Genomic DNA, 17,297 nt, shown 5'->3' with positions numbered 1-17,297 from the left:
AGCCCAGCCCGGCTCGGCACACCTCGGCTCGGCACACCGGCTCGGCTCGGCACGGTTCGGCTCAGCCATGCCGCGGTTCAGCGTGGCAGAGGCCAGGCAGTGGGGGGATCAGTTTGTGCAGTTCCTGCGGGACACGGGCCGGGAGCAGGAGAGCCGGCGGGACACGCTGCGGAGCATTTACAACCTGGAGTTTCGGGGCAGGTGAGAGCCCTCGGCCAGACCCGGGCAGCATCGCCTGGGACGGTCCCCCCGGGCAGCATCGCCCGGTCCCCCGGCCAGCATCACCGGTCCCTGGCCGGCACTGCTGGGGCTTCACCTGGGGGGTCAAGCCAGCTCCGGCCAGGAGCTGGGTGTGAGGGATGCACTGGGGAGCACTTGGGGTCTTCAGGGGCTCTCCTTCATCACCTTCCTGGGCGGGATGGAGGAGCGTGTGCTTTCAGAGCAGCAAGGACCACCTGGACCAGTTAAACCCAAACACAGGGGCTCCGCTCTCTCTGGGCACGGAAAAACAGAACAGCGTTGCTGGGGCAGCCCATGTCCTGCTGGGCTGCGGATGCAGCGAGAGGCAGAGCTGCCTCTCTAGACACCAGCCCCTCATGCCTCCAAGCCCCTCCATCTCGCCACAGCCCTGCTGGGATGTTCCCCAGCTGCACGGGCCCCCAGCAGCTGCCTGGGCACGGCCTCGGACACCCGCTGCCTGCCACGCTCCCCACCTCACCCCGCTGACACTGGTCACGCTGGCCCTTGTGCAACATCACCACTGTTAATCATTGGCAAAGCTGGGGTTCAGCCTCCCGACGGGCTGCGGGACATGCCACAGGGTGCAGGAGGAGGTACCTGGGGGGTCATCGCTGCTGGGACTGCAGTGGCCGTGCCTTGGAGAAGCCTCCGTCTGCACCGGCTCAGCCCCTGGGGCTGTGCGGGAGGCTGATCCCTCTGTACAGCCTCTTCTGTCAAGTATCTGGGGACAGGGACATGTCCCTGCCCTGCTGCCACTTGTGCACTGGCAGGGACAGGGACTGCGTGGTTGTCGGGGCCAGACAGTGATGCCGTGGCACAGCTGGAACAGCCATGGTACAGCTGGAACAACTGTGCCACAGCACGGAGTTGCTGGAGCGGCCTTCAGGGATGTAAGGTTTGCATGGGCCAGAGAAAAGCTGCAGTCCTTCCTCCCTCTCCCGGCACAGAGGGGAGTCACCAGAGTGCCCCTCACCCCAGCCTCGGTGCCTCACTTCACCCTCCCTTCCTGCTCGCCTCCTCTTAGCTTCCTGTGCCCCCGGCAGCCCAGCCGTGCTCCGTTCCATGCAGAAACCTCTCTCACTTGTCTGTGCAGGACTGATACAAAAATACCCAACTTCTCCTGCATCTTGTATGCGCTGAGGGTGACCCACCGGGCGCAGGTGCACGCAGAGTCGGTGCACTTCAAGAAGGTGAGGGAGGCCCCGGGCTGGGGCGGCACAGCAGGTCCCAATCCCACTGGGACTGGTTCTGCAGGAGCCCCCAGCAGGACCCCGGGGCCACGCTGATGCTGGCTGCTCCTCACAGGAGAAGAGGCGCGTGGTGGTGGCAGACCAGTACCGGAGACCCAGAACGAACGCAAAGGCGTTGGTGTCGGCGTCTGCAACTGTCCCAGGGCAGCAGCCCAGCTCCGGTCCACAAGCGCCCCAGAGCCATGCGAAGAAGTGGTACGACTGGCAGCACCCTGCCCCAGCATGGCCCCAGGGATCCCCCACCCCGGTTGGGAAGGCCTGACCCTCCCTTCCTGCAGGGCCGAGTTCATCCGCGAGAAGCACGGGATAGAGATCGTCTCGGAGCACGACAAAGGCAACGGGCACATCCGCTTCCCGGTGGTGGCCGGCGAGCCCCAGACGGTCACCATCCTGGTGCAGAACCGCGGAGCGGAGGCCGTGACGCTGCGGCGGTGCCAGCCGCGCCAGCAGTCGCGGGAGCTCTCCTTCACGGATGAGCAAGGGGCGACGCAGGGCCAGTCCCTGCTGCTGCACCCAGGTAGAGCCCCGTCCCCTGCCCTGCACCCTGCCCCGCTGGAGGAGACGCAGGACCCAGCTCTCGCCTCTTTGCCTCACAGGCGGCACGTACCCCATCCAGGTGCGGTGCCTGACCACCTGCAATGGGTACTTCTATGCCGTGGTGGTCTTCGAGTTCACCAAGGAGCCGGACGAGCCCTTCAGCATTGGGCGCTACATCGCTGCTGTCGCCGAAAGCCAGCTGGCCAAGGACCTGGGGCCCTCGGCGCCTTTCCAGCCTTACCAGGCCAGCCTCCAGCGCCCTGTCACTGTCATCACTGAGGACGGCATCCCCCCTAACAGGTATGTGGCAGGGTCACCTGCTGCCAACCTCCGGAGGCAGAGCGGAGGGCCCCAGCCTGTTCTCCAGCTGGGACAAGGCTCAGCTCCTTGGGACCCGGCTGTCCGGCACCCCAGGACACTGCTTCATCCCCATGCGATGGCTGGTGACGGTGGGGTTGGGGACTCCCTGCTTGCTGGGGCCATGGCTGGTTGCAGTCCAGGGGGGAGCCCAGCCCTGCAGTCCCTGTGGCACTGCTGTCCCCTCTGCCCAGCTCCCTGAAAAACGAACTGGAGAGGGAAATCCCTCTGGGCACCTACCAGTACCCGAAGAGCCTCAAGGACACGATCCTGCTTGGACCCAATACCAGTGCCAGCTCCAGCTGGACTACCATGTGGTGAGTGCCGAGGGGCGGGGGCAAGACCACCAGCCCTGCACCTCCCACCCGCTGCCCCTTGGCCGAGGTGTCCCCAGGGCATGGTGACGTCCCTGCTGCCTGCAGGTCGCTGCTGGAGGCCCCCTTGCAGGCTGAGAACTACCGGCAGAAGTTCCAGCTGCTGCTGCACCTGGAGGAGATCCAGATGGAGGTGGACATCCGGCGCTACGACATGCAGGACGTGCCCATGGTGCAGGACAGGACGCTGCTGGTCCTCGATGTGCGCAGGGGGAGCCGGGGGGGGGGAGGGGTGCCAGGCTTCTCGGGGTGCCCGGCATCACTCAGCTGTTCGGCACAGGTGCCCGGCGTGGCTGAGAACCGCCCGTCCGTGCTGAAGGGGGACCACCTCTTTGCCCACCTGAGCAGCGAGCGGGACTGCTCCCCGCTCGTTCAGTACAAGGGCTACGTGCACAGCGTGGAGCTGGAGAAGGTCAGGCTGGGCTTCTCCTCCAAGTGAGTGGCGTCCAGCCCCAGCCAGGCTGGCAGGGCCCCAGCAGCCCCGCTCGGACGTGCCGAAGGCTGGGCGCGGGCCAGGGAGGGTGCGGGGGAGCATCCCTGCGCCCTGCTCACACTGCTCCTTCCCAGGCTGCAGAAGAAGTTTGTGAACAACCTGAGGTTCGACGTGACCTTCACCTTCAGCCGGCTGCCGCTGCAGGTCCAGCACCGGGCTGCAACCCTGGCCATGCAGCGCGGCTTGTCCAGCCTCCTCTTCCCCTCTGCCTCCTGCCACAAGTCCCTCTTCACAGGCACCTTCCAGCCCCGGTGAGTCCCCCTGCCTGCGGGACGGGAGGAGAAGGATGGGGACCTGGCACACTCAGCCTCTGCTCCCGCAGATGGTTTGACCGCAAGCTGCAGGCGAACGAGGAGCAGTGCAGAGCTGTGACACACATCGTGACGGGGATGTCCAGGCCAGCCCCATACCTCATCTTCGGTCCCCCCGGGACTGGCAAGACGGTCACCCTGGTGGAGGCCATCAAGCAGGTGAGCGGCCCATGCCCAGGTCCAGCCCTGGGCACCGCTGCCCACCCTGGCCAACGGGGGCTCAGTGCCATCACCCCCCTCCTCCCACGTAGGTATGGACGTGCTTCAAGGACGCCCGGATCTTGGCTTGCGCTCCTTCCAACAGCGCTGCAGACCTGCTGTGCCAGCGCCTCATCAAGGACATCCCCCCCCGCTACGTCTACAGGCTTATCGCCAGCTCCAGAAGCTACCAGGAGGTGCCTGCTGATATCAGGGTAGGTCCCCGCCCCTCCGTCCCGGCACCCTGCGGCACGTCTGGGCTGGCAGCCCCTGAGGAGAGCAGGATCCCACCAAATGCCTGCATTTCAGCCCTGCTGCAACTGGGACGATGACCAGAGCTGCTACGTGTACCTGAGCAAGGAGCACCTGGGGCGCTACCGGATCCTCATCACCACGCTGGTGACAGCGGGAAGGTCAGAGGACCTGGGATTGTCCCCACCACCCACGGCGGGTAGACCCCGGGGCTGCCTTGCAACCAGGCTGTGAGGGCTCCCTGCTGGGGTGCAGCAGGGAGGGGGTGTGGAGGAGGGCGGGCAGCGGGGGGGACCCATCCTCTGCAGGAGGACGAGGATGAAGGTGAGGGGAGGAAGGATGGCCAGCCAGAGCAGGGATGACGAGGCAGCCCCACTCCACCTCTCCCCCAGGCTGGTGTCAGCCAACTTCACCCCAGGGTTTTTCTCCCACGTCTTCATCGACGAGTGTGGCCAGGCGGTAGAGCCGGAGAGCATGGTCGCCATCGCGGGTGAGTGGTGCGCGGCTGCCGTCTTGGGGACCAGCATCTCTGTGTGGCCTGGGGACCCCTCCATCCCACACTGAGCTCTCCTTCTGCCCAGGACTCCTTACTGCCATGGACCAGGAGACCAACCCCAACGGGGGACAGCTGGTGCTGGCAGGAGACCCCCAGCAGCTGGGCCCCGTCCTGAGGTCGCCGCTGGCCATCAAGCATGGCTTGGGTGAGCGGGGAGAGGGGTGGGAGTGCTGCTGGCACCCGGGGGCCAAGCAGCCTCGCAGGGAGCCACGGGGTCTTACTGGGCACAGGCATCTCGCTGCTGGAGAGGCTGATGCTGCACAACCCCCTGTACAAGAAGTCAAGCGGAGGATACGACCCACAGTTTGTCACCAAACTGCTCTGGAACTACAGGTGAGGATGAGGCCAGCACGGGAACAGGCACAGGCAGGGATAGGGCTGCTCTGCCGAGTGCGGCTTGGTGCAGGATCTGTGCATGCACCCCAGGCTCTGGCTCCCCAGAGCCTCATAGCGCCCCGTCTGGTGTGGGAGAAGGGAGCGCACCCACTGTCCTGGGTGCACAGTGCCCGGGAGGGTGCTGGGGCCATGTGGCACCCACCCTGGGCACGGTCCTGCCTCTGCCAGGTCCCACGAGGCCATCCTCAAGATCCCCAATGAGCTCTTCTACGACAGCGAGCTGAAGGCGTGCGAGAGCGACGAGCTCGATGTCCGGAGTCTGTATTGTGCCTGGGAGGAGCTTCCCAAAAAAGTAGGGGAGGCAGCAGGGAGGGGGCCGGGGGGGGAGCCCCAAGCCACAGGCAGAGCCGAGCCCAACGCTTTCCACCCCCAGGGCTTCCCCATCATCTTCCACGGGGTTTGCGGGGAAGACCGGAGAGAGGCCAAGAGCCCCTCGTTCTTCAACACGGCTGAGATCGAGGTGCTGGTCCACTACCTCAAGAAGCTGCTGCAGAGCCGGGGCAAGGGGGGCTGCCCCAGTGTCTCGCCCAAAGAGGTCGGCATCATCTCTCCCTACAGAAAGCAGGTGAGTGGCACGGCTCTGCAGGCAGGGGACGAGCAGAGACCTCCCCAGGGGATGGGGGGCACTGGGATGGATGGGCAGCCCTGGGGCTGGCACGTGAGGATGGCTCCATGGCAGCCGGACTGTGCTGTGTGCCTCCCCCCAGGTGGAGAAGATCCGGAAAGCCATCACCTCTCTGGACCCCGTCCTGCGGACGCTGCCGGACATCAGCCTGCTGAAGGTACAGTCCTGGGTATGGGGCGGAGAGGAGCCCACCCTGCCATGGGTGGAGGGAGCCCTGCCAGCCCCAGCCCAGGGATGCTCCCCAGCCCCTCACCTGCTGTCCCTGCCCCAGGTGGGCTCTGTGGAAGAGTTCCAGGGCCAGGAGCGGCGCGTCATCCTCATCTCCACCGTGCGCAGCTGCAGCGAGTACCTCCAGCTCGACCAGACCTTCAAGCTGGGCTTCCTCAAGAACCCCAAGGTACCGTGCTGCCCTGAGCAAGCCCCTCTCCCTCGGCACCCCCTGCTCTCCTCTGGTGCCCCCCAGGCAGGCAGAGCTGCTCCGGGTGCTCGGTGCCACACCAGAGCTGCTTGCATCCAGGTGGGGCTGGGGAGGAGGGCGAGACGTGTTGCTTCAGGGTAAAGCCCTTGCTCTCGTTCTCTTTTCAGAGGCTCAACGTGGCCATCACCAGGGCCAAGGCTCTGCTGATCGTGGTGGGTAACCCGGCCGTGCTCAGCAAGGACCACCACTGGCAGAGGTGAGCCTTGCCCGGCTGCGCCTGGCCCCCTCCGCAGACGATGCTCATGAGCATCTGCCTCCCCTTCCCTGGTGCCTGTGGACAGTGCCGGGCCATGGCAGGCAGCGAGGCCAGTGCCACCTCCTGCCCACACTCCCCTCGCTCCGTGCCCGCAGGTTCCTCAGGTACTGCAGGGAGGAGGGCGGCTACACGGGATACCCCTACGAGGACGAGAGCCCCGCGGAGGACGGCCTCGCTGCCGACCTCCACGCGCTGCGCCTCGGCAATTAGCAACTGGGTGAGCAGGGCTGGGAGCTGCCGGCGGAGCCCGGGCAGGAGCGGCACGGCTGGCCACGCTGCACCGGCGCCCTGGGGCAGCAGCGTGGCTGGGGCCGAGCCGCAGCGTGGGTTCGTGTGTGCGAGGGGCACTGGGAGGCTTCTCCTGCGGCAAGGGTCGTGACGGGGCTCACGACGGGCTCTTGCTTAGGGGCTGCCTGTCCCCTCCTGAGTCAGAGGGCAGCTCTGACACTGGGTTTCTCTGCAGGAAACCCACCTGGGAAAGGAGGAGAAGCCCCGTGGAGCTCCAGCACCCCTCAGCCTGCCCCTGGCCCGCAGCAGCCGCCTCCGCTCCCCCTGCCTCGGTCCCGGGGTGCTCAGTGCGCCGTGCATCCCTGCGGAGACAGGGCTGAGCCCATCGGGGAAGGGGGTCCTGCTGGCCTTTGCTGCCAGCCTAAAGCTCCAGCACAGAACATGCTTCAGCCCGGGGCAGGCACCTCTCCTCGCAGAGCAGGACCGTGCCAGCGCTGCACGGGGACCACTCTCCATTTTAAATAGTTTTTGACACGGCCATGGAAAGCCAGTTCTGTGGCTGGTCTCACTGTTCAATGAATGGCTTAAGCGAGAGTCTGGCCCCTGAAGAGCATCACTGGGTGCGCGGGGGAGCTCAGTGCTGCTGCGGTGGGTGACTGGGGTGCAGGCAGCAGGCAGGGACCCAGCCAGGCGCGGGGAGGCTGGGGTCCCCGCCAGGCACCTGCCTGGCCTGAGAGCCAGCACAGCTGCGCAGGCACACTTCGCTTTGTTTCCCTGGAATAAAGATTTAGAGAAAAAACAGGTATTGATGTCGAGTCCTGGGCCCTGCCACCATAGCTGAGGCTGCCAGAGGAGGGACAGGCTTGCTGCAGCCCTGCCCCGACCTGCTCCAGGAGGGATGGCTCCAGCAGTGACTGCAGCCCGTCACACCAGGGAGTGGGTATGGCCGGGGAGCTCCTGCCTGGCCCTTCCCACGTAAACCGCTCCCTGGGTCTTACCCAAGCACATGGTGACGAGCCCTGATCCCACGCCAGCGGCTGAAGCAAGAGGGTCTGGGGGCTGAGCAAGCCCCTCACCCTGCAGCACATGGACCTGGTCCCCAGGCAGCAGCCCGGACCAGCACAGGGGCACAAAGGACAGCCAGAAGGATGCGACACAGGCAGAGTTACAATTACTAAAATACCAGTTTGCATTTATTCTCCCAATTATGCAGTTCAGTTTACTGGTGCTAAGTCCGTGACCGATGCAGACTCAAAGAAGGCGTTACTGGCAGAGCTGGGCAGAGGCGCTACCCCAGCACGGGTCCCAGGAGCGGAGCGCTTTGGGCAGCAGCCGAGCCCCGCTCCGCGCACAGCCGGGGCTGAAAGCTGCCCTGGACAAGTCTGTATAAAACGCTGGTGCAAGCTGCCTGCGCGGCCGAGGGCCCAGCAGACCCCACACACGAGCTGCGGGTAGCAGCCAGCAGCACCTCCCGCTCCTGCGGCACCTGCCCAGAGCTGGGGAGGGAGAGCAAACACTGCAGCAATCCCCACGGGAGAGGCAAAACCAGGGATGTGGGTACAAAATGGGGCGACACAGGGAGCTACGCAAATGCCCGGCCCATAGAGAGCGGCAGGTACTGAAGGCACTGGCCCCTCACGGCCGCGGAGTCTCGCGGGGACACCCCGCGGGCTTGGGTGGCAGCTCTCGTGCAGAGGGTTCGGGGCAGGCACTGGCACCACGAGGTCCCGCTTCGGCCGTCCGCCAGCGCTCCCTCCCCACGCGGCGCAGGGCAGCCGGGTGCCGGCGCAGGTAGAGCTGCCTCCCGGCCCGCCGGGCTGCTCACAGCAGCGGGCAGCCTCTGCGCTTCTTGTTCTTCCGGACCTGCAGGCCTGCGCGGGTGGCCATCTCGAAGACCTCCCGCACACCCTCCTTCGTCTTGGCTGAGCACTCGAGGTAGCCAAAGGCATTGATCCTGTTGGCCATGTCCCTCCCCTCCTCTGGCTTCACCGGCTCCTAGAAAGCATTAAAAAGAGGGTTTGGAAACATCGCCAGAAAACAGCAGCAAAAGCACAGTGACTGCCCTGGGGGCATCCAGCCCTTAGCACCAGGGTCCGGCACAGCAAAGGGAAGCCCCAGCGAGGCGGCACGAGGGGTAGCTGGGTCGCTGGCCGAGGCAGTGGGACCCAGGGTGCCCCCACCTGCTTCATCTTCGCCAGCTCCCGCCGTGTGTGCTCGTCGTTCCGCAGGTCCTTCTTGTTCCCCACCAGGATGATGGGCACGTTGGGGCAGAAGTGCTTCACCTCTGGCGTCCACTTCTCAGGGATGTTCTCTGCAAAAAGCACACAGGGACCCCCCTGAGCCGAGGGGTTGCTCCTCCCCGGCCTCCTTGCAGCCACAGGAACCAGCACCAGGCTTTTCCCATAGGAAGAGGGGAGAGCTCACCCCGTGCCATCCTCCTCTCCCACCACCTCCACCAAGCCAGCAAGTTCCCAGCATTTTCCTCGGTGCATGCAAAGCCCCGAGATGGAGGGGAGGGACTGGCATCCCCGAGAGGGGCAGCACGGGGGCTTCCCGGACCCCGGGGGGTTTAGCAGCAGCACCCAGCCCTGTGGGAGCACCAGGTCCCCCCTTGCTCCCTGGTCCCTACCGAGGCTATCCGGGCTGTCGATAGAAAAGCACATGAGGATAACGTCTGTGTCCGGGTACGAGAGGGGCCGCAGCCTGTCGTAGTCCTCCTGACCCGCTGTGTCCCACAGGGCCAGCTCCACCTGGGAGGGGAGAGGGACACGGCTCAGCAGCTTGCAGATGGCTTGGCAGGCCAGGAGCGAGCAGATTTATCTTCCTCCATTATAGCTATGGTCTTCCTCAAACTGGGGCAAGTTCAGGATGACCCAGAAACGCAGGAGCCTTGGGGCTCCCCTGAGCGCTGCAGGAGCATCCGAGCCGGGCGGTGGCACTGCCAGTGTGGGACCGTGGGAGCAAGGGGACGGCAACAGGTCCGGCACCCCACGACAGCCCTTACCTGCTTCCCGTCTACCTCTATGTCGGCAATGTAGTTCTCGAACACGGTGGGCACGTAGACCTCAGGGAACTGGTCCTTGCTGAACACAATCAGCAGACACGTCTTTCCACAGGCACCATCTCCCACGATCACCAGCTTCTTCCTGATGGCCGCCATCGCTGTGGGGACAAGAGCGGGTGAGCGGGACAGAGCAGCCGTGGGCAGTCCACGCTCCCAGACCCTCCTGGCCCCCCGTGCTCCAAAATCTTTCGCGCAACTGTCCGGGCAGGTACCAGACACGGGTGCCTGGGCACACGCCAGCGTGAGCAGCCAGGGACTGCCAGGACAGCGGCTCTCCCGGCCTCGCCGGGCACACTTCCAGCTCCCGCAGGCACCGGCTCACAGGCACTGCAAGAACCAGCCTGACTGGAACCATTTACATCCATCGCTGCAGCCGCGGCCGGGAGAACCATCACACCGATGCCCCAGCCGCGGTGAGTGCTGGCGGCTGCACGCAGGGACCTCGTGCAAGACGACAAACCGCTCTGCCTCACCCACTGCGACAGGCAGCGAGGCTCCTGCCCCGGCCATCCAACCCCTCCCACGCTGGGCTTTCTCGCTGTGCCACCACCCCAGGCAAATGGCTTTTCTGATATCCTAGGAGTCACACACACCTGCTGGTTTTATTTCAGATTATAAATTCTTCAGGGCAGAAACTGTACTCTGGGTTTCACCCAGGCACAATCATCGGCTCCCAAATAATCTGATCAGCAGCAGGAACACGCCAAGCCGAGCTCTCGGAGGTCCAGGCGAGCAAGACCTGCGTGCCTGGCACCCGGCGCCGGGCTGGCCCCGTCCCAGCCCGTTTGACAAAGGAGCCTTTGCCACATAACGACAGAGAGCCGACGCTGGCACGGGCAGAGGGAGAAACTGCCAGCCATCACTCAGCAAACAGAGCCAAAACCCTGCAGTAAAGCAAGCTGCTTTCTGCCCCAAGTAAAAGGGATGCAGTCCTGCAAGTAAAACTATGCCTTTGCATCCTTGAGTTTCAAAAGGACATTACAGCTGAGCTTGGGAATCACCCAGGACGATGCCACAAAACGCCTGCTGTGGCATCTGAACGAGGCATGAGAAAATCAGCCGTGGTGGGATCACATCCCCCCTGACCTCGGGCCCAAAATCTCTTTCCCATCCCCAGCTTCCCAGATGCTTCAGTCCAAAGAGCCTGACCCACTCCTTACGCGCATCACCAGCTCTCTGTCCCTGCAGAAGTCCCGGGCAAGACACACACTGACAGCTCAGGGTTTAATCCCTGGAAAGGCGCATGCTGTTCTGTGGGCTGGGGGAAATTACAGGTGACCAGAAAACTGCTCACGAAGGCAGGGATGCTCCACGTCCTGCAGCCAGCCCTGCCCCTCTCCAAACCCCCTCTGCCCGGGGTGGCCGGACTGGAAGGGGCAGTTCGGGCTTGGAGCATTGGGGAGGTTCGGGGGAAATAACCATGCGGGAAGGATGCACACACCTATGCTAATGCAGGGAGCTGCAAGGCTGGGAGCTGATCATGCTGGGAAGGCCCGGCCATCGCAAGCTTGGCCTTTAACCGGAGCACTGACACCCAGCCTTAACGAAGGCTTGGCGCCTGTCCTCTCCCGGGGTGATGACACCTGCATCCTGGGCCAACGGAAAAGGGAGGAAAAGAGAAAAACCCGAGTAAGGCTGCATGATAATTAGCTGCAAGTGAAGGATTAAGAAATTAGACTCAGCAGCTGACTTGCATTTCAAAATCAGGCTGAAGAGAGCTCCTCTCATCTGCACACTTAGCAAGTCACCACTAAGCTCCTGCCTGGAGGAAACTTCCCCAGAGCTGTCACACGAACCCCTGGGGAAGTTTCGGGGACCCCCCCCAGCTCTCACCACTCGAACTGCCCAACCGTGTGGTTGGGGCAGAAGAGAGAAAGGTTTCACCCAAATCCAGGCCAGACCCTGCAATAGCCCTGGATCTTTGCAGCTTACAAGCACCTTGGCTCACAAGCTGAAGCAGGAATGGTTCGTGGCTGCTGAGTGCTGTGGAGCCATTAATAAAAACAGTAAGCCGGCACTTATAAGGCGAGAAGAGCGAGGACGAAAGGCTGCATCCAGCAGGATCCGGCACTTCTCAACAAGGAGCCTCGGCGTTAAGCACACATCCCAGTGGAGCAGCATGTCTACATAGACAGCGAGCACGTTTGTGGAACACTGAAGTTGAAAAAACAAACTTAAAGTGCCTGAAGGGTCCCAGTGCCAGGGGCTGAGCACGGAGGGGAAATCCACCGGCACAGCTCCCATCCCCTTTCCTTGTGCCCTCCTGCTCCTGCCTGTCCCAGATGGGCCAGGGACACTCGCAGTCCCACGCATGGGCAGCCGGCCAGGAGCTCGTCCCAAGGAGACACGATGTTTGTGTTATAGAGGCAGATAAAAGGCCTGGAGGAGTCTGCTGTCTCTTGCATGCTTGAGGAGGGAAAGCTCTCGAGGTCAGCATATTCCTGGAGACACAAGAAACACATCACCCCTGTTGCAAACCATCCTTCTCATCTGACCAAAGGCTCGTCCTCTCTCCAGCCATCATCTCCACAGCACAGAAAAGGAGAGCTCATGGGCAAAAAAGTCTATTTACTTAGACAGAAAGCTCCTTTGCCCACAGCAAAATGTGATTTGCTGCTTTTGACTCTGGATCTCAAAGACGAACGGAGGAAGAAAGGTGGTGTGGGACGCGCCACTATCTAACCCACACAACGCAGAAGGACACGCATCCGCAGCGCAACGAACAGCGGGTGCCCCGGGGAGACAAACACCCACTCCCAGACAGACATCAAGATCTGCCCGTGCCCAGTCTGCCAGACATCGGACCTAAAACAAAAACAACCGGAACGGCGCAGCGCGGTGCGGCAGCCAGCCCTGCACGGCTGCCAGCTCCCCTCCGCCGCTCCCCTGCCTGCACGCCATCCCATCAAGGGGGACAGCAGATGCTCCAAACCGAGCAGAGTCGCCGCATCCAGAGCTCCTTCCCACGGCCTCCGTTGTCCACCCTGACCTGGGACGGCTCCGGGCCCCGGCAGCTCCCGAGCCTGACATGATGCTGAGCAGTGACTCAGAGGGCAAAGGCGCTGTCCCCACCCAAAATCTCAGCACAATTCATTCCATTACTCACGAGAGCGATCCAGAAATAGCCCATTACTAATCCAGAGCTGGCGTCCAGAGGCGAGCGGGGCAAGGAGGCTGTGAGTGCTGTGTGCCTCGGTGGCCGTCTGGGCTGACCCCATCCGCACCCTCGCCTCGTGAGCCAGCCGGCACGGCACCAACACCAGATGCTGGTGGCACTCTGCTCGGGGAGAGATTAGCTCCTCTGCCAGGGATGCTCTGGCACTCAGCAGGACGAGGCCAGTCCCTGGGACACTGGAGCCTGATGCAAAGGGCTCTGCACTGTTCCCAGATCGCAAGCAGATAAAAGAGAGTGGAAAACATGAAGACAATTTGAGGAGGATAGCTTTACTACAACTGCTGGCGGGCCAAATGATTAAAAGGACACAGTCACCCGCAACAGACATAGAAATCCAGATTTTAAACACTGCCAAGCATTAACCACGCCGAGTTACAGCAAAGGCTGCCCAGCCACGTCGACAATCCAACCCGGCCCGTACAGCAACTGCGGTTTTCAGGTGTGAGCAGCACTTGAGGTGCCTCACTGGAGATGCCTCCTGCTCATTCACAGAGATAACAAAAGGGAGCAGCAACTTTGTGCTGGCATCTCCCACAGAGTGGCACTGCCAAACCCCGCAGGGCTCCCACGCCCAGCCCTGCGCCCACTGCTGAGGACAGGCTGGGGCCACACCGGGACGGCTGCAGGTTTAGTCTGTGCCCCTGCCACCAGCAGTGCCCACGCTGCCGGCACCGGCCTAATCCTGAGCAGGCAGTTCCTTCAGTACACCAAGAAATGGCAAAATGAAAACAAACTGCACCGCTCTGCTTTCCAAGCAGTTATTCTAAAGCCCTCACCATAAAACAAGCTGGGGGTCCAGGACAGCCCTTGCGTTATCGGCCTCTCCCAGCTTGGTGCCTCAAAATGTGAAGTTCCTGCTGAGCAGGAAAAGGGGAATTCCTCTGGCAGCAGGATGTGTCCATCATCCAGTGTCTGCTACAGGATCTCAGGAAATGGCAGAGAAAGATGTTAACGCTTTGAAGAAGGGCTCAAACTAGGGACAGAAATCTTTCAGCGAACCTCCTTGGCAAGGCTCGAGCTCCCCAAGCCAACAGAGGGGTTTTGTTCTAAACCAGAAATTCCCAAGCACTGCTGCTCACAGCCCCACCCCGGCCAGACCTGTCACACCACGGATCAGCAAAACCAGCTGAATTTCTGTTCTGCCCACAGCCCTGGCCGGAGGCACAACCCCGAAGCCTGGCAGGGCTGGGCTGGCGGGGATGGAGCCATGGGAGCAGTCCTTTTGCAGGGACACCCCCAGCACTGCCTCTGTGGCAGTGCCAGCTCCCCACAGCCCCCAAGCCTGGCAGATGTCCCACTCCGAACAAAACCTCCTCGTCCTGAACGAGCAGAGGAGAGCAGAGGAAGGAGGAGGGTGACGCCTCCAGGCAGTGCTCCTGCAGCCGCTGGCATTGCCCTGGTGATCTTCTTGGCCAGGGACGGGAGAACAGACCCGGGCTTGTGTTCCTGCCCTTGCAGAGCTGCCACCAAGCATCTCCTTACAGGCTGCCTGTTGGATGATTAGAAAATACTCAAATACTCCTCTGCCCTGGCAGCTCTCCAGTCACTCCCCTTGGACTGGAGGCTCAGGGAACAGCCAGCCCACTGCACGCAGCCCCGTCACCCCAAAGCCCAGGCACCCGCCCGCACCCCCCAGCACTGCGACACAACCACAGAAGGAAAACCACCTCTTTGAACAGACCGAGATCTTCCTGGCATTGCTGTGTCTTCAGCTCTGCTAAACTTTTCAATGGTTTAACAAACCAAAGCATCCAGAGTGCTGGGTTAGGCTGTTTTGATTTAACTCTTGTTTGGGAAGGGGCTAGGCTAATGCAGTACAGACCAAGCTCAAGGTTAGAACCACCACGAGGCATTTAGCCAGATTTCAAAAACCCCCAAACACACGGCTTCAGCTCAGGCTGTGCGACCTGCGATACAGATGAGACCTAAGGGAGCTCACAGCATCCAGAGGGCACAAAACACTAGCAGGGAACACAGAAAATGTTTCCTAACCGGTGCAGCCAAGGACAAGCTGTCTCCGCTTCTAAACATGGCCGTGTGTGTGCACAGGGCTGCTGCCACCGCCCCAGGCGAGGGCACCTCGGGACAGGGCCCCACAGACATGCCACTGGGCAAACAGGAGCCGCTTTGGACAGCCACAGGCCACCATGGGTGCTGCTGGAGCCCCAGGGGCCGGGGACACCGTGGGGGGGTGCCTCCCTCCAGAACCCACCGGGAGCATCTCTTCTCCCACCCCCCCAACAGGTCAGGGCTCCGATCAGCACAAGCAGGGAACCCCAACAAAGTGTGTGTCAAGGCCACAGCTGTCCCCAGGTTAAAGTAACTGGAAGGGGATTGAAGGTATTTGGGGACAGAATGAGGTACACGGGTCATCTGCATGCATTACTGGCAGAAAGCCCCCCGGTGCTGTTTCACATCAGAAACGGTTTTAGCCCATAGGACTTGCTGGCACAGCTGGTGCAATGAAAAAGAAAGTAAACTTCCAAATTAAAATCTGACAGGTACGCCCATCGAGGGGAATTTAATTTGCTGAGACATCTAAACCACGGCCAAGGTAGCACAGGACAAGTGTCCTGGCAACTGTCTCAGGTATCAGAAGGACTCTTATACAGAAGCAGAAAAAAATTCCAAAAAGGGCTTGAAGCGAAGAGCAATGCCAAAAGGAAATGCAACGGCCAGGGCAGAACCCGAGCTCCAAGCTCCAAGCTCCCGGGTGGATCGCAGCTTTGGGACGATCAAAGTGGCGCTGGTTTTGGCACAGCAGCATCTGCAATTTCACGCTCGCACAGCCCCCGGGCAGGCCAAGCTGTGCATTTCTGTGTAGCACAGGGAGACCAGCCCTTGCTTACGCCAACAACCATCACTGACATCCAGAGCACGACCCACACCCACCAGCGATGCCGGCTCCTGCTGCTCAGAGCCTCCCCGTCCCGCCTGCCACCGCTGCCAAAACTACCCGGCACTGAGCACTGAGGAAATGGTCTGTATTTACCCTCAGGAAAGCTGCCCAAAACCTTCTTAAGACCTAGACCTGCCATATCCACATGACGAGCAATCATCAAAAAAGGAGCTCAAACTCAGTGCTTAAGTTTTATATCTTCCCGATTTTTTTCTAAAATTTTGAGCTATTCTTTGGGCATGATCAGCCAGCCTGGGTTTACAGCACACTCCAGTGCAGCCAGCAAAGGGCAACCGCCCGGACCCGGAGCAGAGCGGCCAGGCTGGCTTGCTTTCATTGCTTAATCCCACAGAAACATCCACGAGCAAAACAGAGAAAGGGACTTGGACCAGAAGAATTCTAAAGCCTAAACAAAGCTTGAACCACAAGTGCTCAAGCTTTGTGGGAAAATGCTGCCTGCCCTTACCTCCTTTTCCAAAGGTCATCATGCCATGTTCTTATTTTACCTCCCGCGGAAGTGACAGCCTTCCCAGACTCACGGCAGTACAAGGGTCTTGCTGAAAGCTTCAAATAACATGCCACGATCTCAGCAGATGCCTGTATTTGTGCAATGCCTGACTGCTGCTGCCCCAGGGCTAATCAATATTTGCTAATACATTCCTTACTTTTCATGTCAATACTCCTCTCCAGTGTAAACAGCAAGTTAGGAGGTGAGCCTGGTTAAACGCTCCCGATAACCTGTTGGAAGACAGTGACTTGGCTTATTTTCCACTTAAAAAAACGTTTCCCTGGAGAAGCTGTAGCTGTCAGGATCATGGATTCAATTTAAAGTCCGTAAAATCTCACAGAGTCTCTACCTATACTACTTGCAGCTGAGAAGGAGGAGCTGAATGTACATTGAAACTGTTTTGACACCAAAAGGCGCTTGGCAAAATTAAAATAAGATGCAACTGGTCTCAGTGAAATATAGACAGCCAAAGCTGCTACCTCCCTGTCTCCGCTTTCACAACCTGAACACTTTGCTGGGGATGTGGCAGTGCCGCTGCCCGGCCCCGGGTGGCTCAGCCGGGTCCCCACTCCCAGCCCACCCCCCACGCAGACGTGCCCTGCAAAGCAACCCAGGGATCACGCTGCCATTTTCTCGGGGGGTGTCAAGAGGCTGAGGCTAGATTTGGGGGGTTTGGCGGCTGCTGGGAAGACTTGGCTGCCAGATTGTTAGTGCTGGAAAGGGCCGCGCAGTCATGCTTTTGGAATGCTCCCTTGCTCCTAAGACATTACACAATTATTTCTGCTCCCCGCAAGCCCCCCTAATATAAATGTTTAAAAATGAGCTCAGCAGTAAACAAAGGGAACTTTTTTCCTTTTTCTGAAGAAAACACAGAGCGGCCGCTCTGCGAGCAAGGCCGCGCATGGGGAGGCTGCTGGAGTGGGGGCTGTGGGGAGGGATGGTGGGACAGGGCAGCAGCTCCCGGGCTCTCACCCCAGCTTGGCCCAGGTGAGTCAGGACCCTCGGCCAAGGCCACCCTCGAGGGACGACCCATGGTGGCCGAACCGCCACTGCCCCACCCCTGCCCCACGCCCTGGGACCCCCACCCCATCCCAGGCACA

The 17,297-nt window shown here is 61.3% G+C and overlaps 2 protein-coding genes across 4 annotated transcripts in view; one reads left to right on the top strand and one right to left on the bottom strand.

Annotated features, from left to right (window-relative positions):
* On the top strand, positions 1-7,321 carry MOV10 (Mov10 RISC complex RNA helicase). 2 transcript variants are annotated; one of them, XM_010578797.1, is made up of 22 exons: positions 1-201; positions 1,334-1,430; positions 1,546-1,685; positions 1,769-2,007; positions 2,087-2,327; positions 2,579-2,701; positions 2,807-2,960; positions 3,039-3,193; positions 3,326-3,502; positions 3,574-3,721; positions 3,814-3,975; positions 4,070-4,173; positions 4,405-4,502; positions 4,594-4,713; positions 4,799-4,901; positions 5,133-5,256; positions 5,338-5,529; positions 5,672-5,746; positions 5,861-5,986; positions 6,175-6,263; positions 6,419-6,537; positions 6,784-7,321. In XM_010578797.1, exons 1-21 carry the CDS (start codon positions 68-70, stop codon positions 6,531-6,533), a joined length of 2,916 nt encoding a protein of 971 aa, XP_010577099.1. In that variant the 5' UTR covers positions 1-67; the 3' UTR covers positions 6,534-6,537; positions 6,784-7,321. The 2 variants fall into 2 exon arrangements, with proteins under 2 accessions (XP_010577099.1, XP_010577109.1); XM_010578807.1 differs by lacking the exons at positions 1,334-1,430; positions 1,546-1,685.
* A 1,037-nt stretch (positions 7,322-8,358) lies between these two features.
* RHOC (ras homolog family member C) overlaps positions 8,359-17,297 on the bottom strand; it is a 12,947-nt gene continuing 4,008 nt past the window's right edge. The window contains exons 1-5 of one of the 2 annotated variants that reach the window (XM_010578784.1): positions 16,355-16,427; positions 9,556-9,713; positions 9,181-9,301; positions 8,732-8,862; positions 8,359-8,546 (exon numbers count right to left, since the gene is read on the bottom strand). In XM_010578784.1, the coding sequence (XP_010577086.1) occupies positions 8,373-8,546; positions 8,732-8,862; positions 9,181-9,301; positions 9,556-9,713; positions 16,355-16,361 (591 nt within the window). In that variant the 5' untranslated portion in view covers positions 16,362-16,427 and the 3' untranslated portion in view covers positions 8,359-8,372. Of the gene's footprint in view, positions 8,547-8,731; positions 8,863-9,180; positions 9,302-9,555; positions 9,714-16,354; positions 16,428-17,297 lie in introns of those variants that run through there. The other variant, XM_010578780.1, reaches the window with a different exon arrangement.

This window comes from Haliaeetus leucocephalus, unplaced genomic scaffold (genome assembly GCF_000737465.1).
Source record: "Haliaeetus leucocephalus isolate CR32 unplaced genomic scaffold, Haliaeetus_leucocephalus-4.0 Scaffold68, whole genome shotgun sequence".
Classification (NCBI taxonomy): domain Eukaryota; kingdom Metazoa; phylum Chordata; class Aves; order Accipitriformes; family Accipitridae; genus Haliaeetus; species Haliaeetus leucocephalus.
Note: the sequence above shows the minus strand (reverse complement) of the source record. Positions and strands in the feature narration are given on the sequence as shown.